The sequence below is a fragment of the Coregonus clupeaformis genome, chromosome 1, assembly GCF_020615455.1.
Source record: "Coregonus clupeaformis isolate EN_2021a chromosome 1, ASM2061545v1, whole genome shotgun sequence".
Taxonomy (NCBI): domain Eukaryota; kingdom Metazoa; phylum Chordata; class Actinopteri; order Salmoniformes; family Salmonidae; genus Coregonus; species Coregonus clupeaformis.
Window position 1 is genome coordinate 42,155,176 of NC_059192.1, and position 20,787 is coordinate 42,175,962.

The window sequence follows — 20,787 nt, forward strand, 5'->3', positions numbered from 1 at the left end:
CGTTGCTGATGTGGACACCAAGGAACTTGAAGCTCTCAACCTGTTCCACTACAGCCCCTTCGATGAGAATGGGGGCGTGCTCAGTCCTCTTTTTTTTCCTGTAGTCCACAATCATCTCCTTTGTCTTGGTCACGTTGAGGGAGAGGTTGTTGTCCTGGCACCACACGGCCAGGTCTCTGACCTCCTCCCTATAGGCTGTCTCATCGTTGTCGGTGATCAGGCCTACCACTGTTGTGTCGTCGGCAAACTTAATGATGGTGTTGGAGTCATGCCTGGCCATGCAGTCATAGGTGAACAGGGAGTACAGGAGGAGACTGAGCACGCACCCCTGAGGGGCCCCCGTGTTGAGGATCAGTGTGGCAGATGTGTTGTTACCTACCCTTACCACTTGGGGGCGGCCCGTCAGGAACTCCAGGATCCAGTTGCAGAGGGAGGTGTTTAGTCCCAGGATCCTTAGCTTAGTGATGAGCTTTGAGGGCACTATGGTGTTGAATGCTGAGCTGTAGTCAATGAATAGCATTCTCACGTAGGTGTTCCTCTTGTCCAGGTGGGAAAGGGCAGTGTGGAGTGCAATAGAGATTGCATCATCTGTGGATCTGTTGGGGCGGTATGCAAATTGGAGTGGGTCTAGGGTTTCTGGGATAACGCTGTTGATGTGAGCCATGACCAGCCTTTCAAAGCACTTCATGGCTACAGACGTCAGTGCTACGGGTCGGTAGTCATTTAGGCAGGTTATCTTAGAGTCCTTGGGCACAGGGACTATGGTGGTCTGCTTGAAACATGTTGGTATTACAGACTCAGTCAGGGACATGTTGAAAATGTCAGTGAAGACACTTGCCAGTTGGTCAGCACATGCTCGGAGTACACGTCCTGGTAATCCGTCTGGCCCTGCGGCCTTGTGAATGTTGACCTGCTTAAAAGTCTTACTCACATCGGCTACGGAGAGCGTGATCACATAGTCATCCGGAACAGCTGGTGCTCTCATGCATGCTACAGTGTTGCTTGCCTCGAGCGAGCATAGAAGTGGTTTAGCTCGTCTGGAAGTCTTGTGTCACTGGGCAGCTCGCGGCTGTGCTTCCCCTTTGTAGTCTGTAATAGTTTTCAAGCCCTGCCACATCCGACGAGCGTCAGAGCCAGTGTAGTACGATTCAATCTTAGTCCTGTATTGACTCTTTGCCTGTTTGATGGTTCGTCGGAGGGCATAGCGGGATTTCTTATAAGCGTCCGGGTTAGAGTCCCGCTCCTTGAAAGCGGCAGCTCTACCCTTTAGCTCAGTGCGGATGTTTCCTGTAATCCATGGCTTCTGGTTGGGGTATGTACGTACGGTCACTGTGGGGGACGACATCATCGATGCACTTATTGATGAAGCTAGTGACTGATGTGGTGTACTCCTCAATGCTCTCTGAAGAATCCCCGGAACATGTTCCAGTCTGTGCTAGCAAAACAGTCCTGTAGCTTAGCATCTGTGTCATCTGACCACTTTTTTATTAACCGAGTCACTGGTGCTTCCTGCTTTAGTTTTTGCTTATAAGCAGGAATCAGGAGGATAGAGTTATGGTCAGATTTGCCAAATGGAGGGCGAGGGAGAGCTTTGTATGCATCTCTGTGTGTGGAGTAAAGGTGGTCTAGAGTTTTTTTTCCTCTGGTTGCACATTTAACATGCTGGTAGAAATTAGATTTAAGTTTCCCTGCATTAAAGTCCCCGGCCACTAGGAGTGCTGCATCTGGATGAGCGTTTTCCTGTTGATTTATGGCCTTATACAGCTCATTCAGTGCAATCTTAATGCCAGCATTGGTTTGTGGTGGTAAATAGACAGCTATGAAAAAAATAGATGAAGGCTTTTATTGACAATTACATTAAGTTTATGCAAAGAGTCAATATTTGCAGTGTTGACCCTTCTTTTTCAAGACCTCTGCAATCCGCCCTGGCATGATGTCAATTAACTTCTGGGCCACATCTTGACTGATGGCAGCCCATTCTTGCATAATCGTTTTACATTTTAGTCATTTAGCAGGAGCAATTAGGGTTAAGTGCCTTGCTCAAGGGCACATCGACATATTTTTCACCTAGTCTGCTTGGGGATTAGAACCAGCAACCTTTCGGTTACTGGCACTACGCTCTTAACCACTAAGCTACCTGCCGCCAATGCTTGGAGTTTGCAGAAAGTATTCACACCCCTTGACTTTTTCCACATTTTGTAGAGTTACAGCCTTATTCAACAATTGATTAAATAAAATATGTTCCTCATCAATCTACACACAATATCCCATAAAGACAAAGTGAAACAGGTTTCTATTAATTTTAGCAAATTTATATAAAGTACCAGTCAAAAGTTTGGACACCTACTCATTCAAGGGTTTTTCTTAATTTTCTTAATTTTCTACATTGTAGAATAATAGTGAAGACATCAAAACTATGAAATAACACATATGGAATGATGTAGTAACAAAAAAAGTGTTAAACAAATCAACATTTATTTTAGATTTTAGATTCTTCAAAGTAGCCACCCTTCGCCTTGATGACAGCTTTGCACACTCTTAGCATTCTCTCAACCAGCTTCATGAGGAATGCTTTTCCAACAGTCTTGAAGGAGTTCCCACATATGCTGAGTACTTTTCGGCTGTGGGTTGAGGTCGGGTGATTTTGGAGGCCAGGTCATCTGATGCAGCACTCCATCACTCTCCTTCTTGGTCAAATAGCCCTTACACAGCCTGGAGGTGTGTTTTGGGTCATTGTCCTGTTGAAAAACAAATGATAGTCCCACTAAGTGCAAACCAGATGGGATGATGTATCGCTGCATAATGCTGTGGTAGCCATGCTGGTTAAGTGTGCCTTGAATTCTAAAGAAATCACAAACAGTGTCACCAGCAAAGGACACCCACACCATCACACCTCCTCCTCCATGCTTCACGGTGGGAACCATACATGCGGAGATCATTCGTTCACCTAATCTGCGTCTCACAAAGACACGGCGGTTTGAACCAAAAATCTCACATTTGGACTCATCAGACCAAAGGACAGATTTCCACCGGTCTAATGTCCATTGCTCGTGTTTCTTTGCCCAGGCAAGTCTCTTCTTCTTATTGGTGTCCTTTAGCAGTGGTTTCTTTGCAACAATTCGACCATGAAGACCTGATTCACGCAGTCTCCTCTGAACAGTTGATGTTGAGATGTGTCTGTTACTTGAACTCTGTGAAGCATTTATTTGGGCTGCAATTTCTGAGGCTGGTAACTCTAATGAACTTATCCTCTGCAGCAGAGGTAACTCTGGGTCTTCCTTTCCTGTGGCGGTCCTCATGAGAGCCAGTTTCATCATAGCGCTTGATGGTTTTTGCGACTGCACTTGAAGAAACTTTCAAAGTTCTTGAAATGTTCTGTTTTGACTGACCTTAATGTTTTAAAGTAATGATGTACTGTCGTTTCTCTTTGCTTATTTGAGCTGTTCTTGCCATAATTATCAGAACTCAGGATAAGACCCAAATGCAGACAATTCGAATTACAGATGTTTATTAACAACACCGGGGTGCAGGCAAGAGGCAGGTCGAGGACAGGCAGGAGTTCGTAAACCAGGTCAGAGTCAGGTAGGTACAGGACGGCAGGCAGGCTCGAGGTCAGGTCAGGCAGAATGGTAAGGCAGGCGGGCTCAGGGTCAGGGCAGGCAGAAATGGTCGGAACCGGGAAGACTAGAAAACAGGGACTGGAAAACCAGGAGCACGGAAAAACTGCTGGTAGGCTTGCCGAGACAAGACGAACTGACAACAGACAAACAGAGAACACAGGTATAAATACACAGGGGATAAGGGTGAAGATGGGCGACACCTGGAGGGTGGGGGGTGGGGGGTGGGGGGGAGACAAGCACAAAGACCGGTGAAACAGATCAGGGTGTGACAATAATATGGACTTGGTCTTTTACCAAATAAGGCTATCTTCTGTATACCACCTCTACCTTGTCGCAACACAACTGATTGGCTCAAACGCATTAAGAAGGAAATAAATTCCACAAATTAACTTTTAACAAGGCACACCTGTTAATTAAATTGCATTCCAGGTGACTACCTCATGAAGCTGGTTGAGAGAATGCCAAGAGTGTGCAAAGCTGTCATCAAGTTATAGGGTGGCTACTTTGAAGAATCTCAAATATAAAATATATTTTGATTTGTTTAACACTTTTTTGGTTACTTAATGATTCCATGTGTTATTTCAAAGTTTTGATGTCTTCACTATTATTCTACAATGTAGAAAATAGTCAAAATAAAGAAAACCCTGGAATAAGTAGGTTTGTCAACTTTTGACTGGTACTGTATATATTTGTTATGAAACTCGAAATTGAGCTCAGGTGCGTCCTGTTTCCATTGATCATCCTTGAGATGTTTCTACAACTTGATTAGAGTCCACCTGTGGTAAATTCAATTGATTGGACATGATTTGGAAAGTCACACACCTGTCTATGTAAGGTCCCACAGATGACAGTGCATGTCAGAGCAAAAACCAAGCCATGAGGTCGAAGGAATTGTCCGTAGAGCTCCGAGACAAATAAAATGTGATTTGATTTTGACTTCCATTCATGGGCAACATTAGCTAGTTAACATTAGCCTTCTACATCTAGCTACATATTGAACATCCATCCTCTCAGGCCAGGGGCACAACAATGTATGAATTAATGGTTGGATCAGAATCACTGTTATAATCATTGGCCAGTTATGGAGAATTAAGTAAAACCACAAGTTTTGAAGGAGTGATGCCAAATCCAAGCTGGCTTCCCTTGATACTTTTTTTTGGTGCGCCAGGACCATTCACAGTTGAGCTCGCTCAGTTTAGCTCAAAGCTGATTGGCACATGTATTTATACAGTTATTTTTTTTAAAATTATAAATGTGAAAAAATATCTAAACCTGTTTTTGCTTTGTTATTATGGGGTATTGTGTGGATTGATGAGAAAAAGGAATTTAATCAATTTTAGAATAAGGCTGTAAAGTAACAAAACGTGGAAAAAGTAAAGGGGTCTGAATACTTTCCGAATGCACTGTAGGGAAGGCGCATTCATGCAGATGAGGACATTTTGGCTAGAATGGAAGAAATGATATCGTAAAAACCTGCAAATGTAAACCCTCCATGTGCCCAATAAAAAAATAACACAACCCTCCCCAACGCAATTTTTTGGTGTGACAATTCTCCCCTTTATTGGGCAAGCTATCGCTCTACAAATTTGTTAATTCTGACAGGGACAAGTGTTCAACATCTCAGTAATAATATGAGATGTGCAGTGCAACTGTAGCCTAATAAAGACGACCTGGAACGCAACCATGGGGTATGGTAATAGCGATAGAAGCACAGTTGTCATTGGTAGAGGTGATATTGTTTTACCCAATCGGAGCGGTTGTTTCGCTAGAGTCATAGTGTCCAGCAGGAAGTGAAAAATGTTTACAATCTTTGATTTAGTAAAAAAAAAAAAAGTATAACAATTTGTTTTGGATTATGACTAACACGTTATAACCCGAGCATACATTGTTGTTGATTTGCCCTTCTCAATATGTATAGTGGACTTTTACCGAAATGTCTGACCGATGCAGAAACACGACCAAAGTGTTGCAAATCACTTTCGCGTGGTCTTAAGCAAAATTGTGTTACACTTGTAGACACAAGTTATTCTTGTATCCAGCCCTTCATAGAAAATGACCCGTGTTTGGACTCCTTACCCGGGATTTCCGAAGAGAATTGGCAAGTATGTGAAGTGTTATGCTTGCTAGCCAGGTTGCTACCTAACGTTAGGTAGCTAACGTTAGTTTTAATATTTCCTATGAACTCTATGGAAGGCTGGTGCATTGCAGTCCCCTACTTTTGTACAGGCGGTCCATGAATAATGAAACCTGCATGAAGAAAAATAGTTTCTAACAAAGTAGCTGCATAGCCTGCATATTTTTTTTTTTTTACAATTCCCAGCATCAGCACCACCTTTCAAAAGCAAGTCAAATGTGGATAGGCTACTCATCTTTGAAAAGCTACATTGTATGTTTTAAAGTTAATAAAGACACACACGTTATATACACATCACACAAACAATTTATTAACTGTTCAAAGGGAGGTTTTCATGATTTGGGTGAATGCTTTTATTGCATACATTGTTTTTGCTAAATGTGAATGGTTGCACTTCATGTTCTTTAGTAATTTAAAGAGCTACAGAAGAAAAAAGATGAGATCAACACAATGAAGCTCCTCAAAAAAAGACAGCAGCGAAGACGACATAAGAAAGGTCAATTGCACTTCTTTTTTTAACCCATACCCACAATAGCCGGCAGGTAGCTTAGTGGTTAAGAGCGTAGTGCCAGTAACCGAAAGGTCGCTGGTTCTAATCCCCGAGCCGACTAGGTGAAAAATCTGTCGATGTGCCCTTGAACAAGGCACTTAACCCTAATTGCTCCTGTAAGTCGCTCTGGATAAGAGCGTCTGCTAAATGACTAAAATGTAAATGTAATAGCCACTGAAGATAAAGATCGAGGACATCTTTGCCCTGGTCAGATGTAAACCTACTTGACCTATTTATTACATAAATAATGGAACATGGAAAATCGAGAGCAGAAGGGTCATCCTGTGTCCAAATTCTAAAAGTCTCATGACCCTTAGTTTTTTGTTAGTGCCGGTTCACTGACTTTCATTTGGCCTTGTTCAATTCTGAATGGTATTATAATTGAGTTAATAGTCTTCTGGCTATAAAAGTTGAACTTGAATGGATCCGAGGGAAACAGAATTCAATTATATGCAATTCCATCAAAAGTTGCTGAAAAAAATAGTCAACCAGTCTACCCCTTTTCATTGTTTTGAAGGGATATAACCACAGTGTAGTTTATATTTCTGAGGTCATGAGTCATGACACAATACGATGATGGGTGATTTTGGAGTAAATTGGGTGATTTTGGAGTTTACTTGACAGTTCACAGAGAACCAAGATTAATTATTTGTGTTTCACGTCACTAAACATGAAAAATCAGCGACTAAGAACATGGAATCAAACAATGAAAGGTAATGTAGGCCTATCTGTTTTTGAAAATGTAATTGTATTACGTAGCTCTACTATAGAGTCTTCAATGCTGAGTCCTGATACTTCACCCACTACAGCTCGCACACTTTCTTGCATGGATTTTAGAATTGTGGAAACTCGCTCTAGCCAATGCTTAGGCTACACCAATCCTATGCTTTTAGTGCAGACTTCAGGAAAAGGGTGGAGAACTGGGACATTACTTTGTTGTTGGTGTAGGCCTACCTAATAGCCTATTCTACTAGGGCTTTCTAAAAATTGGATGGGTACTTAGCACCCATGTATATCCTAAACATATGCTGTAGTGTTGTACTGAACCGATAATGTTTTCTTCCTCAGCATAGAACGTCAAGCGGAGCATGAAAAGCATTGGGATGGGCTTACGCAGTACTTTGGCATCAATGATAGATTTCAACCCCCTGCCTGTAGCAAGCCTGCTTCCAAGGTAACAAAGATGTCTGCCACATTACTCGCCTGCCTGTCTGTGTTTAATGCCGTCAAGTTATGGTAAACGCATTGAACGTGTTCTGTCTTTCCATATCCATGCCTGTGTAACTTCTCATTGTTTTATCAAATATGACAGGTGGATTAAGAGGTTTCTAGACTCAAATCTGACATTGAGTAAAATATAAAAGATAGTGTTACATTTAATGATGAGATTACCTTAATCTTGACATTGGGATGATTCTCCACTGTCCTTTTTGGTTGAGATTAATGTAAGATGTAGATTTGCTCTAGAGAGAATTGTATGTACTGAATGTCTGTACAAAGACCTGACAGCTCCTGCACACCTTGTTACTGTTTGTGGAAAGCTCCGTATACAACAATAACATAGGCTACTCAAAGTGTGAGATGCTAATTGTCAGACCCATGAATCTAGCCTACATGGGCATGGATCTAGCCTACATAGCACTAGCTTAGGCTATATTTTTGGAAACAGGTGTATGGAAAATGGAATCACAGACAGTCTCCTGCTTTTGTTTTTGTGTCTCTCAGCCCTGCATCTGTGTGCAGGAAAGTGCTGGCGAATAGCCGTAGTGTTTGCGTGTGTGTGTATCATAAGAATACCCCTAATAAGCAACTCTTGGAAAAATTAGTTAATTTCTTACTTGAATTCATTTAGAAATAAAGTTATGTACTTGATAAGTCTGGTGTAATAGAACAAAAAAGAGACATACATATCTTTATATGTAAATTGTTCTGTAAGCAAAGTGGTTGCAAATATAATAATTGTGAATAAGATGGGGAATTTGGCCTAATTCAATTGGAAGTTCACGTAATGCTTATTTGGAGTGTTATTTGAATTCAGTTTATCTCAAAGTACCATAAAATTGAGTTTTTGCTGCGTTTTTGCCTCATTTTCAAAAGAGGAGGCCTACATTGAATGGATAAGATATAATTAACAAGAAGCTGAATTAAACAGAACTTGTCAAGTCAACATAACGAGAAGGCCTTGCTCCTCCATTTTCAAACGTTCTCATTAGTGATCAATGTCATTTACACATTCATATTACATTAACAAATGTTAAGTCAATTACACACTAGGCATTTAGAATCCATTTACAAAATATTTTCTTTGGAACATGCACATTCAGTCTTTAATTCAGTCCACGTTGCCAGCAAAATGGCTACTGTAAAGTTGTGCTGGTAGTAGTAGAGGTAGTTTGTATATATGTAGTTATTACTATCTTGCATTTCAGTATTAGGCTCCGCTTGCTGTCTTTGTCCAAATTAATTTGAGGGATGGGTGTGCATCCATAAACAACTTGAGTCTTTATATATATGTTTATATATGCTATTTAGCAGACGCTTTTATCCAAAGCGACTTACAGTCATGTTTGCATACATTTTATATACGGGTGGGCCTGGGAATCGAACCCACAATCCTGGCATTGCGAACGCCATGCTCTACCAACTGAACAACACAGGGCCATGAGTTCTTATGAAGATGCTTCAGAGAGGTCTCCCCTAATATAGAAGTATAACATATTGCCTGTCGTGTTCTGTGAAAGATTTTTGGAGAAATGCTCTTTACTGTACTACTTCGGATAGCCTCCTTTTTTGGAGAACCACCCTGCCATCAGTAACCAGGGGCATCTTTGCCCCCTCCCCTGCTCCAGCCTGTAATGGAAATGTGTAATTAAAGAGTCACATTTATGTTTGGTAATCTCCTGTATTTTTTTTATTTCTTTTACAAAAATAGATTTCCCCTCTAATATCCAATCAAAAAGGTTTTCACTTGTGAAGGAAAATCTACATATTTGTATTAATAGCAATCAGGCCCAGGGGAAGTTACTCTTAGATTTCCCCCCTTTCTATTTCTAAAATCACTACATTTTCCCCTTCTCTCCAGTCCAGCCTAGAAAAGAGCATGGTAAGCGCCATCGCTGAAGGGGACTTTGGGAAGGCGGAGAAGATGAGCGACAGACTCGCCACTCGAGAGGTACGTTGCACTGATAAGAGATCTTTGGGGCGCTCCCACTGTGACAAATCAAACTAATGGATCCGCGGCCATTTCATCCTGCAAAGACATAGGGAACAAAAACACACACTTGATTGAGAAGTCCTGCAGCCCTTTTCCATTGAGTTAATGGAAATCCCTCCCCCTTAGTTTTGAAGTGTGGCAGTGTCTAAAGGACTTTTGGCTCTGCTTTTTAATGAAGGGGTACATTGCCTTCAAGCCAACTTTTAAAACATTCTCAAGGTGCGAGTTTCATACCTTTGAAGTGCACACGTCCCTAAATGCACTGCCTACAGTTTTGAAACCACTCGTCTCAGCTGGCATCGGGGATCAAGCGGTTTGAAGCTAATTTAGCAGAAAATGTAGCCCACGCACCCATAATTGCGGTTAAAAAGACACAGCTACTACTTTTCATAGTTGGGGATTACAGTATGTTCAATTGTCACAACTTGAAGTGAGAGATGTGATGCTCTTATAGAAGCAGTGATATTAATCCATCAGTACAGCAAACACACTATTCAGTCTGTCAGCCATGTACCAAAACCTTAATTCAGATAAACATTTCAACTTCAACAAAGGTTAGGCAATGCACGCAAAATCGTGATACTCTTCGTACTCCATCAAACATTAAAATCTATTTCTCTATTAAAAATGTTGAAGAGGGACACGCACGGTAAGTGATTTGATTTTACATGCCAGCAGACTGATGTTGAAGGCTGATTCTTGTACCCAGCATAAAATAAAACAGACGATAAAACACAATAATGCAAATAGCCAAAGAAAAGGTTAGAGAAATTAAATGACTTGCTTTGTGGCTGACAAAGTGGCACCTGTAGTTCCAGAAAGCCTCTTAGAGCACTAGTGGATTTGGGGAGACTTAGCTGAGGTTCTTTGCCTCTCTGTCACCTCCCTTGTAGCTTGCCAGGAACATGAAGGATGGGCTTGACAGCGGTCTGGCAGCCATAGCTTACTCTGTATCTGTGTTTACCTCATGCTCAGAACAGTGAATTTACTGAAGTTCTCAAGAAATTCTAACGTACAACAAAATTGGTGAGTAAGAAACTGTGTTAATTGTTCTGTAATGCCTGATAACATTTAGCCCAATATCAGCCTGACTGTAAAATTGTCTAAGTGACAATGAGAGCTAATGACAAGTGACCTACAAATAATAATAATAATAATAATAATAATAATATGCCATTTAGCAGACGCTTTTATCCAAAGCGACTTACAGTCATGTGTGCATACATTTTTACGTATGGGTGGTTCCACCGACTTCTTGTAAATAGATAGGAAAATACAGCAGCATACAGTACCATGAATGAGCAGGACATAGACATTTCACCATTTATTCTACTGTAGTATGTTAACCATGTTGCACAGAAGGGGATACTAATGTGTTACTGCTGCAATATCCTTTTTCAAATATGTTTTGCTCAGTCTCATTAGTGGATGTTGGACCACATATACTGTATATATACTGTATCTATGGTAGTGCATAAACTTGAGAGAAGTATAGTTTGCTACAGATGGCTCAAGTGGTGGCTGCTGGCAGCATCAAGGTTGCAGCTTCATTTCCTAGATAAATAAAAGCATGTGGTGTATGAAACATGCTCTGGGGAAATGTGTGTAGAAGTGGAGCGTTTTACACCCACATGTCTAATCCTTACTGAGTTCAACATCATTGCACTTTGCAAATGATGATTGGGACACTAGTGTTGACTCTGGACAGTCCTATGGTTCAAACATTTAGAGGATCAATATTCCCAACTGTGACCAGAATACATTTCAAGGTTATTATTGAAGCGTCTCATTTGATACTGTATGTAATGGCTTATTTGTTTAATTTGTTTACGGTCATAACACTTGAGAGACATTATTGTGGCAGGCTTTTTAGTGGAGGAATAGTACCAGGTTTTCGTAATGGAAAGAACGGAAAAGGATTTAGACAGCTGTGAAGTACTAAAGGGCTGTGTCTGTCCCCCAAGGCATTGTTTGTAAAGGAAACCTGGTACACTGTGAACTATGTGTCACAGTATTTCCATCCTCAATCTACCTGCATTGCTTTTCGAACCAAAGTGAAATGGCTGAAGATAATAATAATAATAATAATAATAATAATAATAATAATATGCCATTTAGCAGACGCTTTTATCCAAAGCGACTTACAGTCATGCGTGCATACATTTTCTGTGTATGGGTGGTCCCGGGGATCGAACCCACTACCTTGGCGTTACAAGCGCCGTGCTCTACCAGCTGAGCTACAGAGGACCACTCCAATAAAGATGTTCCTCCAATAAAGGAATTGTTTGTTTCTTTTCATCTGAATATTAAAACAATTTGGTAAAACCCTTTTTGAAGGCTCCTTATAAATTATCTGATACATGTGCTTTCATCTGTCCTAGTTCTAAAACACACTGTGAGGATATTACAGGTTGCTTTGAGATTGTCTTCTCATTAAAGTGTATATTTAAATATTCTCCAGTCTGCAATTCTTTGTTTTAAATACTTTTTTTAAGCTAGGTTCTTCTTAAAAGTTAAAGTTAAGTATTAAGTCCACCAAAAGGTGATACAAAGCAATCACATTTTTTCATAGGTATCTATTCATATTATTAACTGGTACTTTACTGAGACAGTGTTATTTCAAAGGAAGCCTTTAGTTTTCATCCCTAATACCTTTACATTTGAGAAAACCATTGTTTGCAGATAGGGTTGGCAGTGTTTCTGCTTCTTCACGTGCAGTTTGGTTTGTTGATCTTTTGCAGAGCCGTTCTTTTCTTGTTGTTTCTCAAAGGCGGGCGTAGAAGTCCCAAAATACTAGGAATAGCCTCTGGCCCCTAAAGTACTTCTTAATATTAGTTCAGTAGATTAAGTGGTGCAAGTCTTCCAATTAGGGCACTTGCGATCCTTTGATTATTGAACGTTATTTTACACAGCTGTACGTTGCATATGGAGTAATTAATTTCCTTAATTAGCATAATATTAAGTGCTATATATAACTCACTCACCCTCTGTCAGGAGAGTTGATAGGATCTGGCAGCTCATATTTAAAAGATGGATTCCAGAAAGCATTCCTGAAAATGAAACCAAGAAGGCTGTATTCAGTTAAAACTTATATCCAGTAGTACAGTAACTGTTATAAGCATTCATAACAGCTCATAGCTCCTTATAACTGCCTACACAAGTGCATAAATGCCTATTATTTATTCATAATACATTACACACATGTGGTTCATAGAGTTTAACAGCTAACTCTAACCCTAGGTAAAATAGCTAAGCACAATTTAACCCAATGGTTATTGTAATTGACGGCCGCTTCAGCGGACATCCATCCTGCAACAATTGATCACGTCCCTCTCCTCTACAAACCGAGCAATAAACCGAGCAATAAGCTCCCTTTTTTATATATTTTGTTTTACTCTGAGGCAGTACTTTATAGAATAAGTGAGAATAATACAAGACAAAAGAATGTCACACCGTGTTAGTGCTTCCACTTTCCCCTTAGCAGTGATCACAGCTATTAGCGTACATTACCACTTCAAAACAGAAACTCTGTATTCTGACACAATAGGGGGTGTCATGTCCTTTTCATGAGTTCCAGAAGCTAAAGAATATGGAAATTATGGAAAGAAAGAAACACCTGCATGGTTCATCATAAACACTTGGCTAACCACTGGTAGACTAAAGTACAGAACCCAGAGAAATGACACTCTTAAACACACCATAGATAGATGGTTAGGAGTGACATTTCTGAACACAGAAAGACACGCCAAATTATCCACAGGTGCTGCTTGTGGCAATCCAGATTCTTAGAGTAAGTCTGGAAATTTAAATAAGGTGTAAAGTACCAAATTAACAGTCACCTGACATTAGATCATTGTCGGTCTGAGATATAGGCCTAGAGTCATGTAAATGGTGGTTGCTTGAAGGACCAGCTATTCTGTGTCCACAGGCTAACTTGCATCTTGACTTCTCATACCACTCAAAATGGTATGATCTTATTATAAACCTCATTACTTCTACCATTTCAATGAAGCTAGAGATATATTAGGAAAGAAACCCTGTACCACCATGGCATGCATCGCTTTGGAAACCACTGTTTAAGTACTTTGAAACAAAGGTGGCACAACAGGCTTTGTTAGGCGAGACATGGCTAGTTAGGTGAAAAAAGAGCTGAACATAGTGTTTCATGTTGTTTGTGTTATTTGGGTGTTTTCCCTTTTCAGTACCTTTCCCTGCGATGTCACCTATTTGTGATGAGCATTGCTTTTGTGGAAAACACTTGTTATCAGATTTAAGCTGTCCCCGCCCCACATCAGAAAATGAGGCTCTCTTCCTCTCTCCTGCAAGGCCCCCGGGCGACTGAGAAACAGTTAAGGAAAGTCTCTTCTTCGTTCCTTTTTCCTTCAGCATAAGCAATTTATCACAGAATGAACTCTTATTGTATGTATCTCTGGATGACTCACATACAATTTCTGCCCATTAATTTTGAAATGGATTTTGTGAAATGGGTACTAAGCTTTTATCAAATGCTTGGGAATCTCATTTGGATTATTGTATTTCATTAATTACTTGATAGGCAAGGCATACTTTTCAATGTAGATTTTTTGTGCTGTTTAATTAATTAGCATGTTTTCTCTTTTAATTAAAGCCATTTGTTTTATTAAAGCCCACAGCAAAACACATATATAATTTGTTTGTAATTAGGCCTTAATTGGTGGTAGTGGAAGCTTAGCACCCTCAGTTTCTTTTTTCATGATTGCCATTTTATTGCCAGTCAGTCATTCATTAAACTGTTTTTCTAATTAGCTTATAAAACTGTTGATGGCACATTATTGTAAGTGTGAGTTCAAAGCTTGCTAATAAGCCTTCCCTACTCAGAAGACGCAAGATAATGGAATATGCACAAAGCGGGCAAACTTTCAGATTCTTTTTCAGTCCCTAAAGATGACAGTATCTAGCATCAGATTATTAGGCAACAGAAAAATAGAGACATGCATTATACCACTGGCTGTTCGGCAATATCTTCCCAGGAGTGGCTCTCTCTTTGCATGTCATGTAATGCTGTTTGTCAAATTGGCAGCAAGATTACATAAACCTCTTACACGACTGCCCCCTGAATGACAATAATGCTAATCTTTATTGAGAGAATATGGCAATGCATCCTGTATAGAAAATAATATGGGGAGGATATACAGCTCATGGCTTTCATTAGATAAGCAGTCAAATGGTCTCACCAGACAACCAATGGCAGTAATGCTTTGATGTATTTAGATGTTTTTGAACACCTACAGAATAAGGACTATTCGTCATCACAAAATATTTGACTGAAATTCCGTATTGACCAAGTTTCGCCCACTTCCACGACTCTAAACCGGTTCCAGCGACTGCCAACACAACACCTTAGCTGTTACACCATCTTGACGAGGTTGCTAGGTGTTGGGTTAAAGTTGCTTCACTACCCCTCTTCTACCCCTTCCTGCTCCATCTCAAGTTCCTAATGCCTGGGCACACCTTCGATGGCCTCACGGTAGCGCCATCACAGTTCTGACACCAATTCGCAAATTCGGCGGTAGCCCTGACTGGGACTCAAACTTGGGTCATGGGATTTTCAACCCAACTCCTTGTAGCCTTTATGCCAAGACAAACTCAGAACCTCTTGATGAGGTAGCTAGAGGTTGGGTTAAGGTAGCTACTTGCTACAACATATTGCATACAGTGTTTTCAACTTACATATTTAACACTTTGACATACTTGATTACATTGTGTATGTTTATTTATACAGTAATTATTATTTAAAATGTTCTCACCTGGGATTTCAACTCACAACCTCTTGATTCACGGCATTCAAATCTTCCTGCTATGTGTTAAAAACGTCCCCGGGACAAACCTGGAACTAGACAGCCGCCAGGGGACCATGACACAATGTCCAAAGAACGTCCTACAAACGTCCTAGGGATGTCCCCGGGACAAACCGGGAACTAGACAAAACGTCCAGGGGACAATGACACAACAGCCAAAGAACGTCCTAAAAACGTCCCTGGGACAAACCGGGAACTAGACAAAACCTCCAGGGGACGATGACACAATGTCCCAAGAACGTTCAGGGGACCTTCAGGGGACCATGACACAACGTCCTAAAAACGTACCCGGGACAAACCGGGAACTATAAAAAGGTCCCGATGAGAACGTTCCCTTGGGACCGTTACGCGACATCCTAAGGAGTAGTAAAATGAAAGTCCTAAAAAGGTCCTGACATGGTCCTCAGTGACCTCCTGGGAACGGGACCACCCATACACAAAATGTATGCACGCATGACTGTAAGTCGCTTTGGATAAAAGCGTCTGCTAAATGGCATATTATTATTATTATTATTATTAACTTACAGAGAACTAGACAAAGGTCCCTCAGAGAACGTTCCCTTTGGACCATCACTTCGACGTCCTAAGGACTAGTAAAATGAAAGTCCTGAGAACATCATAAAAAGGTCCTGACATGGTCCTCAGTGACGTCCTGGTAACTTACAGGGAACTAGACAAAGGTCCCCCCAGAGAACTTTCCTTTGGGACCATCACGCAATGTTTTTAGAAAGTCAGTGGAATAATCATTGCCACGAAACCCTTAAGGGACCTAATGGGAATGTTGGCGCATGTCTTCAGGACGTCCCCTGTTTGCTGTGATTCACTCAAATCACTCTCAAGACTTGTTCTTATCAGCATAGTACTTTCTTTGTTTAACTTTCACCGATAGGACAACCAATAATTGGAAATAGATTGAATGACATCAAAGCAATTTAGTGGACAGACTGCCTTATGCTTCATTGTCACAGTAATGCTTTTACGTGGCATAAACAAGGTCAAGTTGAAGTATAACAATCTGACTTTTCAGACTAGAAACCCATTTTCCTTTATTCCTCCCTACCTCGATTCTTCGAAATTAGTCTGAAATTACATATGAGCTGCCTAATCTGATATTTATTCCATTCTTATATAGCCCTTCTTTCCAAAGTTGACTAAGGCCACATTATTTAGGCATTAAGGTAGTGTGATAAGGGAATTAGGCTGGTCATTAATCGTTTACACGTCAAATGCAGCGGAGCAGCTCGGGGTGGTGATTTAGCGAGGGAAAGCCACATAGCCCCTGTTAATCCACCTCTCACATGTTTTAATTGGAAGAGGCTTCCCTGGATAGAACATTTATGAATGGGTTTAAGGCCATTTCTTCCTGCCATAATTTATTTCATATTAATACCAGCATGAACATTTGCGTTGTTAAGTTGAATCTTCTCTCCCTACCATTGTCTTTTGAAGCTGCTGTTTTTTGTAATGTGTATCTTGGAATATCCAAGGATTCTGAGAAATGCCCAGAGAGACTGCATATTTATCAGTAAGTAATTGTGAAGACTATGAACTCGTGTTGGTAAACTGGTAGAAATACCTGCATGATCCCCAATGTCCTGCATACTTTGGAAGGGATGCCATTTGTGTCACTGACAGAAGCCACATCCATGCTGTCCATGCAGTAGGCTGTGCCGCAGCATGGAAGTCAGCTCAAAGGGGACTATGACCAATACCTTGCATTATCTCAATACTATATTGTGTCTATACAATGGACATGCCTTATCACGGCCTTATCTTTAACATGGCCTGTGCTGAAGTGACATATAGTATAGCGAGGCCACATATTTGGGAGTCCACTTGAATCTCTATGACGACCCAAACATGAGTGACAACAGAAAGCGGTACTATTGACTTAACCTTCCTAGTGGTCCTAAGCTGCTGCAGCAGCGGCAGTATAATGCAGCATAAATCCGCTGCCTGCAAACCTTCCAAAGGTCACAGTATTAATCCTTTGAATAAACCTTGTGTTAAACAGAGGCTGTGCTCAGGACAGAATTTAAAGAAAAGACAATGGTTTGGGGCATTTTTTTTTTGAAGGTAACGGACACTAAATCTTCATTTAATATGGGTCTTACGGAAACATGGAATAGGCTTGTATGACTGCCTTAAACAAAGAACACATGAGGTTTTTGTGTCGTATAGGCCTATTTCTTTTCTAGCTTTGTATTTTTATTCTGGCAGCAAATGTTTTCATTTCTGCTGGCTTGTGATTTGAAAGGATTTGGCACTAAGACGCACACAAGGGGAGGGGGAGAAAAAAATCCTGAAAAGTGGATCAAAAAAGTAAATGAAAAATAATGTCATATTACTGAAAATATGAGAGGCTAATTTGTGCCGACTTTTTGCTAATTTTGTTCTCGCCACAGAAAGAGGAGCCGTCACCTGCTCGGCGCCACAGCGCTGACAGTGCCAGTGATCCATGAAATAAGCTGCCGCTGGCTTTGTTCAGATAAGAATGAACAAATCTGCACAATGTACTGCTCTCGGAATCTCATTTTCATACTTGCATGCAGGCTAAAAGAAATAAGCTGTTTGCAGGCTTGATTAATCAGACATTTGAGGGCTTTTTTGTCTCTTTGATCTGTTCTGTCGCCTAGGTAACTTGGTTGACATTAATGTTGAGCTCCAGTAAAGACAATCAGGGATGTAGACTGAATTGATAATAAAAAATAAAAAATGAAGACCTTTAACGCTTTAACCGCTCAGTGGCTGCATTCAAAAGAGAAGAGGTGGGTATGTGAGAGGGTTTTAATTATGTCAAAGTGTCAATGTATGTTAGTGTCTTTTAATTTGTTTTTTGGGGGGGAATGTTTAGGAAGGCGTGGTTTCTAGACCTTTTGAATTTCAAATGCTCCCCACAGGAGAGCAGGTTAATGTGGTTAATCCTTGTGTTTAAAAAAAGATACATCTCTGGTTGCAAAGCTCAAGGACCCATTTAGCATCTTCCAATTTTATTTAATTTTCTCTCAAAACGATGCCTTTTACCCAATTACTTTATTTTTGGCAAATGTGTGAACGCAGGAGCCGTTGGGAGAATTTTCAACAATTTAATAAACCTTCAGATATATGATCCCAGCCTGCGCCACAGCCAAGCAAAAGCATTTAGCACCTACACCACTTAAACATGGTGCTCAAAACATCCTGGTGAGCATTATCTGCTGGCAAATCTACTCCCAACATGAGAATGATCACCCATTGTAACTTTCCCTTTCTCCAGCGTTCTGACTAGAAAACATGATTTATGGGCTTTAAAACCTCTAAAAAAATGGCAAGGAATTAGAAAACTGTCATAGTATGTTAGCTTCAGGTTATGCAGACGCTTTTACAAATCTTCCAAGTGACTGTATAGATGAATGCCTCGAGGGCCCAGCCCAGTACTTGCAGCCAGCTGAAGCCCTTATCTTAAATCCAAGCAAAGTACCATTAATCTTTTTGAAAGACCTTTATGGCTTTTAATGTATCCCAAATTAGAACATTTTACACCCTTGGTTCCTGAAATATGGTGATAAAAAGCCTTTAGAGTTAAATGTTTCCTGGCTGCTCGCACTGACCTGCTTAATCCCATATGCATTAGGAGATATTTTAGTTTCAGTCTTTCTAATAAAGTTTATCCCGCTTAATTATAATTTAAAAACAATTCACTAGCAGGTTCTTTTTAATTTTTTGAGAAATGGTGGCACATTTCTTCACTACCTTTTTTTTTTATTGTACTCTATGAATGTTAGAAATAATTACCAAAAGGTTTGGAGATTTGTTCCAAGTGTTTCCAAATTTTTCCTTCGGTCGAATAATAAACCTATCTCAGGAGTGACAGGATTTTTCCTTTTGTTTCCCATTCTTCTGTGTGACTGGGGTTATTGGGATTATTCTTCTCTACAATACATGCACTTCCTCCCTGGGATTTGAACAAAATGTGTTTGCCACTTGCAGTCACGGTCATTCCTTTAACTTCTGATTTAAAGAACTGCACATGTTCCAAATAAAAGGTCTCCTTTACTGTACGTTCAAATGATTAAGTAAATATTATGACATTCATGGTAAATGGTTGACTGTCTTTTTTTCGATTACTGTTAAGCAGTTTAATGGTTTTTTTTCTTCACAACCCACAGTCTAGGTGCCATCATGGCAGTCATTGCATCATGGTCAGGGTGAGACAAACGGGAACCGGAGGCACTCATGGGAAGCCACCCTGACATATCAGTTGGAAGAGCTCTGCTTGCCAGAGAGACTGATTTACATTCTCTAATGGGCCTTGTCTCTGTCTCCCTTTCAATAGTTGGCCGTGAAAATCGCGCAAGCCACCAATTGCCGTGACTTTGTGCAAAGCAAACAGGAAGTGGAGGCTTCGCGGGCAGCCCAGAAAAGGAAGAAGCAAATCGCTTCGGGGTTTGTTGTCTTTTTGCTCTCCTCCCCACAATTATCTCCTTCATTTACATTAAATCGCAGCTTGTTAGCGACATACATTTGTTATGCATATTTGAATAGCTTGCCAGCTTCTTTCTCAATTATTTCATGCACAGGTATGAATACATGCTAGGGTTTGACTATACAGAGAAAGTGTGTACTGTAGCCGTCGCTTAACATTAGATGGACACTTTTGAACTGTCACAGTGGATGTCATGGTTAGAATATGTGTAAAATGTGTTATGCTAATGTTTAAGAACAACACACAACTTACTGTTATTTCAAGCTCTCAAGAACATGGAAATATGTATATTTCACACAGATTCATTTTTGTCATTATAAGAAGTTTTGCTAAATCAGTATTTTAACATTGATTCAGGTTTGTAGCCAAGCAAAGATGGGAAACCAAAAGCAACGTGGGCTATATGTGACTTTACGTCTTAACTGAAGAGAAAGAAAATTGAAGATTTGTTTTAATTTCTCAGTTAATTTAATGAGGTTTGTGTTAGATAACATTTTTGTTTATGCATAATATTTTTTCTTCACGTTTGTACCATCATGTTTGTGAGAAATTGTAAAGATACTGTACACAACTAACAATAAAAAAACATCAAATCTGTAAAAAATGAGAATTATGGAATGTTCAAATTAATTCTCTGAGCACTCCATGGTGGCTGCTTTATGTGCTATTTTCAATTACATTTCTGTGATTTTAGCATTTCGGGGACTTTTTCCTTCAAATTAAATCTGGTGTACATTACTGGATGATGCGTTTATTTATTGCTGTAAAGTGGGCTAATCATGAAGGCACTCCTTTCTTCTGAGGAGGTAGAGAAAGAAAAGATTAGGGTCCTAATGCAATGTACAGGATAATGTGCAATAGGATTTGCCAGTGCAAAATGAAATTTGGCTGCTGTAAACTGTTCTGAGCAGTCGTAAACTGTAAACTGTGTGAACAGAGAGACATGAAACAGAGGCTTTGCTGTTGG

General features: G+C 40.3%; 1 protein-coding gene across 3 annotated transcripts; it reads left to right on the forward strand.

Moving 5' to 3' along the window:
• Window positions 1–5,404: 5,404 nt before the first annotated feature.
• On the forward strand, window positions 5,405–20,470 carry LOC121568931 (protein FAM204A). Of its 3 annotated transcripts, none has more exons than XM_041879431.2 (5): window positions 5,405–5,722; window positions 6,163–6,250; window positions 7,378–7,478; window positions 9,387–9,476; window positions 19,671–20,470. In XM_041879431.2, the coding sequence occupies exons 2-5, from the start codon at window positions 6,205–6,207 to the stop codon at window positions 19,929–19,931; spliced, it is 498 nt and encodes a 165-aa protein (XP_041735365.1). In that variant the 5' UTR covers window positions 5,405–5,722; window positions 6,163–6,204; the 3' UTR covers window positions 19,932–20,470. The 3 variants fall into 3 exon arrangements, with proteins under 3 accessions (XP_041735365.1, XP_041735373.1, XP_041735355.1); XM_041879439.2 differs by lacking the exon at window positions 6,163–6,250 and having other exon boundaries at window positions 7,373–7,478; window positions 19,671–19,780; window positions 20,178–20,470; XM_041879421.2 differs by lacking the exon at window positions 6,163–6,250 and having other exon boundaries at window positions 7,373–7,478.
• Window positions 20,471–20,787: the final 317 nt, after the last annotated feature.